This window comes from Chondrus crispus, genomic scaffold (assembly GCF_000350225.1).
Source record: "Chondrus crispus Stackhouse genomic scaffold, scaffold_194, whole genome shotgun sequence".
NCBI lineage: Eukaryota > Rhodophyta > Florideophyceae > Gigartinales > Gigartinaceae > Chondrus > Chondrus crispus.
The window spans coordinates 93,021-104,653 of record NW_005179061.1 but is presented as its reverse complement, the minus strand read 5'-3'; the positions used below and the strand labels follow the sequence as shown (position 1 = coordinate 104,653).

Genomic DNA, 11,633 nt, shown 5'->3' with positions numbered 1-11,633 from the left:
CGTGAGAAGAGTACGTTACGGAAGCCTTTCTCCGAAAGACCGATATCTGGAGGGCAAGGTGCGGATAGTATGGAGGTATACCGCGCAGGCCTGCATGCGCAAGCAAGTTTCTTTGGTATGACAAGTTAATGGCCGTCGCGCGACAAGATTCTCAAAAGCTGTATGGGTGGCCAGCCATACTGGAACTAGATTATTTTTTGTTAATTTTTTAGAGGTTGATTCTAGTATGGGTGGCCACCCATACAGCTTTTGTCGATCTTGTCGCGCGACAAACACAGAATGTAGTACACGCAGTGACCCAAATGCAACGTCTTACCCGTGGTGAACCATGACTAAGACATTGCATTATTGCCGCTGTCTCTACGTGTCCCTACCGGTCTTTATCTGAAGGAGGGACAAATTCTACCTTCAGAACGGATGACCGAGGAATAAGGTCAGGGTCAGGCACGGTTTATGCAAGGCAAGTGTTTCTTGACGTTGCATTAGTCATTACGAAAACTACAGCACGTAAACAAACGACATTTCGCTCGCAACGATCTATATTACGTTCAGAGACTACAAATAAACAAGAGTGATCATTAGAATCCTCTCGCCTGTTGCCAATGGTCTCTTGCGAAATAACATTGCCGCGTTCTACGATCACATCCTAAGGACGCGGGGTTCGACGACGATCCCATTGTTAGGAGATTGGTTTTAGTCTAGGAGCCCGCCATTACCCTTTGTTTAAAACAGAATCGACCGAAGATTGAGTGACGGCAATGATTTCAAGGTTTGGAATTCATCAATAGAAACTAGGCAAAGTTGTTGTTTGCAATTTGCAAAATTTCCGCGCAAATTTTGAGAGTTAGGACCTGTGATCAGTGGGGAGCTGTGATCAGTGGCCACTGATCACAGACCGACAGGGGGTGTCGTACGACATCGTCATTGCTGTATAAAATTTGCAAAATTTCCGTGCAAATTTTGAGAGTTTGGACCTGTGATCAGGGGGGAGCTGTGATCAGTGGCCACTGATCACAGACCGACAGGGGGTGTCGTACGACATCGTCATTGCTGTATAAAATTTGCATACTTCTCGAAACACACTTGTCTTCATGACCCTGCTGCATATTTGCATCATTTCTGAACAAACGTATACGTGTCACTGCTGTACTTTTTGCATCCTGTGCAAATGCATTATTTACGTATTTTAATTAGTTCTAACTCTGCGTTGGCGTCGTGTGATCAGCCGCCGCTGATCACATGCCTCGGAGGGGTGCCGTACGACACTAGGTATCATTTCCCACCAAAATTTATAATCGCAATTCAATACTCATACTACTGTGTGTTTGCAGTGCACCGATCACTTGGACCGATCACTTGGAACTGATAACTGATCACTGACCCACACACACACACACACACACACACACACAAACACACACACGCTCAAACGCAAACGCACACACCTTCGTACGACTATATCCTCTTTCCGCATCGTGCATCCCTTTTCCGTTTCCCTCATCATACACCCACTCTCCTTGTCAACCACCACAAACGACGGGCCCCGAGTAACATCCGACCGCCAGGGGTATTTTGGCGACCGCCTTTCCGAACTTTTATCTTTTGCAGTTTCGTTCCTCTCGTTCCTCTCTTCGCTCGCTGCACGAAAAGTCCTGCACTACGAGCGCCGCCGTCTCCGGAATCCAAAATATGGCAGCAGACGGAGACTACACGTTTAAGGAATTAGGAAAGACGTCAAGATTCGTCCTGCACTCGTATCAAGTGCTCGACCTTTGGAGACATGAACATCCCGGCAAGGAAATATCATGGAAAGACTACATGGCATGGGTGTTGTCTTCACATTTCTCCGCACAGACGACCCCACGGCCCATTCAAGTACTGCTTCAGTCCTTGTCTGGAAACGTCCTGCTGTATACTCATACGAAAGAGTCATGTACGGACATGCTGGATTCGCGATCTAATGCGAGATCGTTTCGCGTGTGTAAGAGCACGTTTGCGACAAGAGGAACTGATGGACGTGTTCGTGCTCTTATCGAGCATGTCCTGACCTCACACCTTCCTATGAGAGTTATGGCGTTGATCTGCCCTTCATTCACGTTCATCGGAGAGAGCAAGACTCGTCGCAAGTCAAGTCCTTTCCCGACTACTGAAGCAACCCCCTTTCAACAGCTGCTACACGTCTCAGCCGTGGTCAAGCTCATGGCAATTGTCAATAGAAGCAGGCCGAGTAAACGACGACGTCTGAACGCAACGCCGGATGAGGCTGTCAAAGTTCTCTCTGTACAAGGTCTAACCGACTTGCGTGACCCACTTCCGCAGAAGATTGGCTACATCATCGAGACTGTTGTCGGTGCTTGGAATTGCTTTGCAGAGTACCTCGGATTTCAAAGCTTGGAAAGGATGAGTGCACCCTACTTGAGATTGGTATCTCCCTTGGCGCAGTTTGAAGTGATTCCAACCCGAGAAGAAGGGTTTGCACCACTGTCTACGCTGGTCAAGTTTGTTGAAGACATGCCGGCAACAAACGATCGAACGGAGACCTTTTCCGATGCCTTCGATCGGCCTGCAATCGTTGACAGCAACCTTCGCAAGTTTGTAGGAGACTTTTTTCAAGATTTGGAACGCGCGTTATTGTCAAGTGATCTCTACTCTGCTAAAGAAGTCAAGGAAATGTTCTTTCTGACCAAGTACGTTCGACGCAGGGGCATCCTGCCCCCGAGATTCCGATCCTACTGTGCAGCATTGGTGAGACAGGTCAAATCCTATACGAGTGAAATCGCTTCCTCAGCGGCTGTTCCCGGTGATCCTTTTCCTCCTCCTTCGCCAGGTGCAACGACGAATCTGGCTTCTGCTTCTAGTCAGGTCGTATGTGCACGGCACGTTCTTCAAGTGGTGGGGGAGGCTGAATCCACTTCAACTGCGTCGGATGAAGCCTCTCTGGAAGCTTTGAATGAGGGAGAGGACGTGCACAACGAGCGGATCATTTTCTCTGAGATGAGGAAAGCAGCCGTGAGGATGTACAACTGCGACTTTGAATCTTTCATTGAAGCGTACGATGCCCTGACCGAAGACGAAGAGCTGCATGGAAAAGTTCAGCTTGTCCTGACGGACCCTCCCTTCAATGTCCGAAGGGACAGGGGCCGCAACCATGCTGATTACGATGAAATCCGGAAAGAACAGTATGAGTCTTTCGTTAACTGCGTCGACGAGATGCTTCGTCCAGGAGGGCATGCGCTGATATTCTGCTCCGCTCAGCAATTCACTATATGGAGAGAAGCATTCACCGCCCATCCTACGACGTCTGGAGACTCATCATCATCGTCTCAAGCAAGCCAGCCCACATTTTGGGTTGCATCCACTCCGCTGTACTGCATATACCATCCATCTGTATGCAATGGCTTCCCTGGACGCGCGACGTTTGCGCTGTCCAACATGGCAGAAGTGGTCATTCATGTCATGAAGAAGGGTCCACAGTTCAAGGAAGGGAGGCTCATGGTGAACTACAAGTGTTTCAACTACGTTCCCTCCGAGTACCGTGCGACTCGCAATGTCATTAACAATGTCATGGGCCTCGTTCCGGGAGAACGGCACATGGTCAAGATTGGAGATACCTCTCGCATGCTAAGGCCAGAGCAGAAATGCGTGTCCCTTTTGAAAGAGCTCATCTGTCGTTTCTCCCAGGCAGGAGACATTGTTGTGGACCCGTTTGCCGGAACATTTTCAACGGCTATCGCATGTTTCAATCTGGACAAGGATAATGGAGCAAGGAGATTTATTGGTTGCGAAAAAGAAGCTGTGTGCTTCGAGCACGCCAAGAAGAAGGTCATTGAGAGCTACGCGGGGGCTATTGTGAACAAGCTGGTGGACGTAGGTCAGGTCATGACGGACGACGACATCCATGGTGCAGCTCTGTATGTGCACAACAGGAATGGAAATAGAAGAAGCAGGAATGGGAAGTGGGCACCTCCGTCGGGCCTACCTCCCTACCAGACTTTTCCAGATCACATTCTAGCCTATCTTTCAACGGCCTGGGAAAGCCCTGAGTTGATTCAGAAATGTCGCAATGTTCCGCTCAACGCTTGGAAACGCGAACTACAAGGTCGTTTTCATCAGACAGACGTCCACGCCCTCCGAGCGATAGAGGCAGTTCAATTCGGCGTAGCGTTGGCGCCCTCTTCTGTTCGGCATCCGAAGGCGGGACTCGGGCTTTTTGCTACAAGAACATTCGACGTTGACGACGACATCTGCCTCTACTACGGCACGTTGGTCTATCATGACCTTATTCGGTCTAAATCGAAGAACAAGCCATACGGAGAAGGGCTTATGGGAGTGGACCGCGAACGCTTCATGACCTATGCCATGCTGGTGCCAACGCAGGGACGAGTTTTTCAGAATGTGACGGACCTTATCGATGGACAAAAGGCCATTTCAATCGTCCCTTCCAGATTTTGCGTCGGGGCTTTCATCAACGACCACCGCTATCACCCAGATGATAAGGATCACAAAGATTTTGTTGACGGTCGTCTCGCCAATCCGAGAAACGTCAACGTTGCATATGATCTGTCGGTGTCAAAAGTGACCTCGACGTCTGCGTTGCAGAAACACACGCTGATGCGCGTCAAGGCATTGAGGCTTATCAATCCTGGAGAGGAACTGTTCGCCGACTACATTAGAGATATCTTCATAGAGTAGGGGACTGTTGGACTCCATTCACAATAAATTTTGTGACCGCATCTTCCTTGTCACGGAGAGGAGAGAGGAGAGAGGAGAGAGGAGAGAGGAGAGAGAAGAGAGAAGAGAGAAGAGAGGGAGGGACTAGTTTGCCTGTTGCGCCTTGAGTTATCTTCCTATTGAGAGTTTATTGAGTATAATGGGAGTTTTGCTTTTTAGCGTTTTGCTATTTAGCGTTGAAGGGATATGGATCGGTGGGGGGTGGCTTTGGGTATGATGTACTGTATGTAAGCCGCACTGAGCGTGCGGTAAGTGGTTAAAAGTGGACATATAAAAGTATGGCAAAACGGTGCTGGTTCTCGAAAAGTAATGGCAATGCAGGCGGCAATGCTTCGCAATGGAAAACGGTGGTTTTATAATGTATAATGGCGGAGGGAGAACATACCTGACCTGAAACGGCAAATGATGTATACTGCAGAAGCGAATGGCCAAGGTAGGGCGCTGTCGGGTGCGACACACTCGTAAGGATGGGTATCGACGGCGGTGGTGAATGTCCGACGACGACGGGAATATTCTTACATACATTTCGCAACAAAATGCCGAAATATTCGCCTCTTCGTATTGTCACCGCCAAGTTTGGTGTACCGATTACCGATGAAGTCCGAGAATGGACCGCAGCCGCCAATTAATTTCGCTATGTGTATCGTTTCGAAAAAATAGGAGTTGAAATGGACTGTTTACAATGAAAATCCAGGATGTGTGACACCGAGTTCCATTAAAATTGTGATGTGTACTGCTATCCCAGAAATTATGGTGTGCTGACGACCGAAAAAGACCATAATGTAAATTGTGTACAGTGATTCGCTTTCATGTTGTGAGGATTATGTTGACTCATTGCCATTGCATGAAATATGCGGACCTCCTGCCAATACGATTTGACATATCCACCACTTTTTCTTATATTCTTGATGTCATAACAATGAAAGTCCTTAATCTCTCTTCGTATTCTACCAAATGATATGAAGGATGTCATGTGTGCCACCATTTCCCAAATGTGGCAACATTAAATTGTCACCGCATCTTATGTCAAAAGGGAAAAGGGAGACCGAAATACATTTGAGATCTGTGACAAATCACGAGACCCATAGGCGAGCGAATGTCAATGAAACAGGTAGAGAACCTCAAATAGGCCTACATGTCGAGGAGAATATAAAAAATATATTATAGGAAGTTGGGAAAGGAAGACACCTCTGTGTGACGGTCGTATCCTGCCGAAAAGTACAGTACAGTACGGTACAGTGAACAGCACTGTATGATATTGTTCCGATGTGACATGGGCGTGACCCTTCTTACAGGTGGCTGTCCACTCACCTCCGTGGCAGGCTCCCACACTAATTTAGCCCGGGATCAACCTTGCAGCAGCACCACCAAAGCATTCAGCGTTAGGCATTTGGATCCGTCCCTAGCCTGGCGAGCGCAGGGCGTCCTAAAGGGCGTTACAGAAAGTTTCCTAGACCAGCAAGGAGACCAGCAATTTGTTATTAGAGATATGTAACGGCAGAAACATGTAGCATTGCATTCCATACGTTTTGATCATTCTCTAACTGTAACGGCAGTATTTTTGCAGGTTATGCATCGACAGCAGGAGAGATAGTTCCATGCTCGACTATTGCGATAATTATGTAAACTTCACCCTCCGCCATTCTTCCTGCCCTAAATACAAGGTTCTCGTAGTCCCTGACCCCTCTCATTTCCTCTTCCCACTTCTTCCTCTCTACAAAGTTCTGTCTGTCGTCCGTTGCGCATCATGAATGGCCCTACAGTTGTATACAATGAGCAACTCGATCTCCCATTTTGCGTACGGTGCAAACACGCAGTCGAATTTGATGGTGTAGTGAAGCATATGAAGAGAAACCATTTAATTTCGCATGAAAGCAGCATTCAGATTGCTGGCGAGATTGGAGACGCCCGAAGCCTGTCTCCCATTGTTAATGCATCGGCTGCTGAGATGAGACACAAATACTTGGCAACGACTGTGGTTGAATATCGTTCCGGACCTGCCCTTCCGCCTCTGGAAGGGTTTCCCACGGCACTGTGTCACAAGTGCCCCGACTGCGGATATCTGGCACGGAAAGGCGCTTCCGTTCGTCGAAATTGTGCTGCGAGTAAAGCGTGCAAGGGACATTTATCTCGTCAGCTCGATGAGGTGAAGGGACAGGCCATCTTTGGCGGAAACAAGTGCAGATACTATCAAGTCGTAGAAAACGGCGGTGACCTCTTTTCCGATGTCCTCGCAGAATCCATGAGGAAACTGCAGGGAGCCACTCCAGCGAGTACTGCCATCAACGAGGCCGGGATTTCAGAGATGAGCGCATTACTTTCAGTTTTTCGCTTCGACACTCACTTAAAGCGTTGTGGGCTTAAACTTTCTGAAGCCAGCTCCCTGTGCAAGAGTACTGACAGCCGTATACGCACACTTTCACGCGAGGTGGTCACAGCGTACCACAAGCAGGCCTTCGACATAACCGAACAGAAGGTTTGGATCCAGTCACACACGTTTATAGAGTCGGACCTCAACATTGCTGTTAGTCGGAAAACTGTGGAGCACTATGACAACAGAATGGTCCAAGTACTGGAATTCGTCTTCAACTTGATGTCTTCTAGCAGGCAGTTGTATCAATATATACCTCCCGATGCCATTCGGAGTGCAGAATCTCTGCGAGCAGATTCCAATGCACCAATGGCATCCAAGTTGCGAAACTTCCATGATATCCTACAGAACCTCCTTTTTCGTCACAACGAAAGCAACGAACTAATCGCCTTGTTCATCTCATGCTACAGTGTCATTCTCGATCGCTCAAACGAGTACCGATTTGCGAACGCCAGCGAATTGACTCCCATTCTCGCAGCCGTGAAGCACTTTGCTCGCTGCCTAGTCGTGATGGAAATATATCTCTACAGCTCTAGCGACACTACCGAGTCTTGGGAGCGAGTCTTGAAACTGAATCACCCGCATGTGGATAATGGCCTTCAATATGTGCAGTACTGCATGAAAGTCTGTAATCGCATCAAGGTTGGGGAAGTACATAATATTCGCTTTCTAATCTGTCCGACGCATCCGAGATGCGCAATTATTGATGGAATCGAGCTTTCTTTATCGCAACTTGGATTGAAAATGAAGCAATTGCAGAAAATTTCATTGGGATTGATGCAAGAAAAACTGCTCAATGGACTCAGGATTACAGATGCATTCTGGTCGTCCGTTCAAAACCTGGACGACACAATGACAGATCAAACTCCTGGCTACTGGTTTGGAATGCACAAGGCAAACCAACATCATCTTTTTCATTGGTCTCAGGCCTTACAAGGCAAACTGAAGCCCTTACTCCTGGAATCGGACACATCCCTGAACGAAGACAAAGCCAGAGCATATCTACAAGATTGCGAAAGTCTACAAGAACATATATATACGCTCTTGCAGGTATGCTCAGGAGCACCGGCAAGGGCATCCGAGTTGGGGATTTTGCGGGTTTGCAATACGGCAGTAGGACAGCGGAACATCTTCACTCAAGCAGGACTCGTGTTTACTGTCATTACGTATCACAAGGGTCGCAATGTGCACGATGGTGTCGGCCGTCCCATTGCGCGATATCCTGATGCTGTTACTGCGGGTATCTTGCTCATCTACTTAACAGTTATTCGCCCTGTCGAATATGCCCTCGTCGACCTCCTCGCGAAACCCAATGAGGTCCCAGAAGGTTCATCTGTCAGAAAATTTGACCACGTTCATGTGGACAGTGCCATATCACTAGGCGAGAGGCATCGTGACCACCTGTTCGCCAGCCGTGGAGAGCCTTTCGGAATTTGTCGATTGCGCTACTGCTTCGAAAAGGTAATGAAAAGTGCGGGAATCCCAATTGGAACCAGTCAATACCGGCAGTACCACAGTGGAGTAGTGAAAAACTTCCTCGCGCATAGCGAGGAGCACGAAACAAACTGCACGGGAATGCTTCACACCCAGGCAGGACATTCAGAGAATACCGCTCACCAGATATACGGTGTATCCCCCCTTGATATGAAGAAATTGACGGCTAGCCAGCTTGAGCGATTCCGTCAGGCCTCCAAAACGTGGCATGAAGTACTTGGGCTGTTTGACGGGGAGCCGTGTTCTTACGAGAACGCCTACGAGCAGCTGCAAATGACTGCTAGTGCACTGGATACTAATGCATCAGCAGGGACCCATCCGATCGATGTCACAAGTCACATTTCGCGTCTTGAAATGACTCTTCAAACTCGCGTTGAGGTCCTGCACAACGCCATTCTCCATATCTCCGACTCTTTACTTGGGAAAAGGCGACTAAATGAATGGGTTGGTACCGAGGGATACGCCGTTCTGCCCGAGAAGAGAATCTGTCAACCTCCTTCGCTGCTGAAGCAATTGCAGATTTTTCTCAATAAAAGTGACGCGCATTTCAAGTCCCAGGAACAAGAAAAGGCAGTCGTGCATTGTGTAGCACCAAAGAGCGACGCCTTGGTCGTCCTGCCAACTGGTGCCGGGAAGTCGTTGACTTTCATGCTTCCCGCTTTCACTCACAAGACAAAGGTGATGGTTGTAGTCGTTCCACTTGTGGCTCTGCAGCTTGACCTTATCAAACGCTGCGAAGATGCAGGTATCCAAGCCTGTCAGTGGAATGCGCGGGATGTAGCCGGGGCACGTATTGTTGTCGCCAGCGCCGAGCATCTGTCTTCACCAGACTATCAATGTTTCCTTAGGGAACTAAAGGTTATGAATAAGCTGCATGCAATATTCGTGGACGAGTGCCATCTGGTTTTATTATGGCACAGTTTCAGAGAAGCCATGAAGTACTTGCGCGGTTTCATTCGTCCAGAACTCGTCAATGTGCCAGTTATGGCTCTAACGGCAACAGCCCCACCGTCCATTGAACAACAAATTACTTCCGCATGTGGATTGTCAGACTTCATCACTGTGCGTCAGAAAACGTCGAGACGGAACATCAGGTATGAAGTTTACAACGTGAAGAGGCAAAATCTCAATCGTAAGGTGGACGAAATGCTTGACTATTTGCGTAACGTTTCCGGTACATCTCCCTCCAGAGCCATCACTTACGTGCAAACAAAAGATGAATGTGACTCGCTCTGTATGATGTTACAAACCCTGAACCCGGACATGCCTTGCTTCAAATATCATGCAGGTATGGAAAAGGATGACAGAAATGCAATGCAATCCGGCTGGGAAGATGAATCTGATGGACTTCCGCACGTCATGGTTGCAACGAAAGCATTTGGATGCGGCATTGACATCTCCACTGTTCGGATTGTCGTACATGCTGGTCTTCCAAGCACGCTCACTGAGTACGTGCAAGAAAGCGGACGTGCCGGTCGTGACGGCCAACCTGCCAAAAGTACTGTGCTTAATATTATCGATCAGTTCAATCATTCAGTTGAACCGCAATTGTCCGGTTTCGGTCCTGTACATGGGCTTACAGAAGCAGCTGGTGAGTGTCGTCGGTGGCTGGTGGACCTGTTCATGGACGGGTGTTCTGATCACCGACCTTGTCAAGAACGTGGGATGGAGGCTTGTGATATTTGTTCTTCCGAAGGAAGTGGAATACGTTTACGTAGACGTGCTTCCGAATTCCAAAACGAGGACACCTGCAGGAAAGAAGTTCAGATTCGACCTACAAGGAAGCGCGTGAACGCTCCAAAGAGGACAGAATCTCTGCAAACACCATCGAAAGTTGCGCATACTCCATCGGACACGGTTACGCCTTCTCGACGCCCTACTCCATCGGACACGGTTACGCCTCCTCGACGCCCTGGTAAGGACTCGCGAATGAAGGCGTGGAGCAGTTGCGCCTCTGAGACCTCGGCCAGTGCAAAAGACATATGCACTGGGTATTCTCCTCGCCTGACCAAGTTCTTTTGTCCTGTATGTAGTGTGAAGAAATCGTCTCTCGTGGAACACAAACCCAATGCCGATGAAAGGTATTGGGCATGCTACAACCGTCGTTGTTTACGATGCGGCCAGGAAGGACATGGCGTGAAACAATGTACGATGTTTCGGGGTATTGTAGGGGCATGTCGCTGTTGTGGTGTCCGCTTCTGTTTAGGGTCTATTGTGCACCCAGCGAAAACCTTTGGTCAGAACAACTGTCCTATCAAGAAGATTATTTCTATGGCTCTTCTAGTTTGGAATGATACAAACATGAGACAAGAGCTTCGTGATGCATTCCAGCATCTCTCTTCTGTGAGGACGGTAGAAGAATTTGAAAAATGGATCCGTGGTAACGAGAACGACTCCGAAGCAGATAAATTTGCAGAAATCGAGGACCCCGGTCTATTCAGGGTCGCTCCATGGCTATTTCAGAATGTTCTAGGAATACGCATGTAGTTTTGGATGATTAATATTCAAGAGTGTTCTAGGAATAGTCACATAGCTTTGAATGATCACGTAAAGTGTAGAATTTCTCATTGGCATTTCTCGGCGTTGGACAGAAGACAGGAGGGCCGGGTATGCGATAGCTGTGCTATGAGTATCGATGTACAAGCAGATGTAACGAGCAATGATAGAGCAATGATCAACAGAATGGTATGGTCTTTGCTAGAAGATGAGATCAGTGGACTACCAAAAACAAGTAAACGCGCTTGCAAAGAGCCGTCGATTATATATGTTTTCATGAAGTTTTTATCTTCACTTCTGCAGATTTGCTTTCTTTGTTACAGGGGGGTCGCCATATAGTGCCATCTTTGTTAGTGTCAGCTCAAACCCCTAATCCCCCATTGAACACGAGCCTAAATCAATGCCATATAATCACATGCTTAATGCAATTGAACATTCCACTTCACTCGGACCCATATTTCCAACAATATGGAACACACCATACTACCGTGACTACCACACACTATGAGACTCCCACTCCCCCTAACTTTCAAAACCCATG

General features: G+C 48.1%; 1 protein-coding gene across 1 annotated transcript; it reads left to right on the top strand.

Moving 5' to 3' along the window:
- Positions 1-6,478: 6,478 nt before the first annotated feature.
- Positions 6,479-10,388, top strand: CHC_T00008419001 (ATP dependant DNA Helicase RecQ). The gene is given in 2 exon segments (XM_005714683.1): positions 6,479-10,162; positions 10,179-10,388. 2 exon segments carry the CDS (start codon positions 6,479-6,481, stop codon positions 10,386-10,388), a joined length of 3,894 nt encoding a protein of 1,297 aa, XP_005714740.1.
- Positions 10,389-11,633: the final 1,245 nt, after the last annotated feature.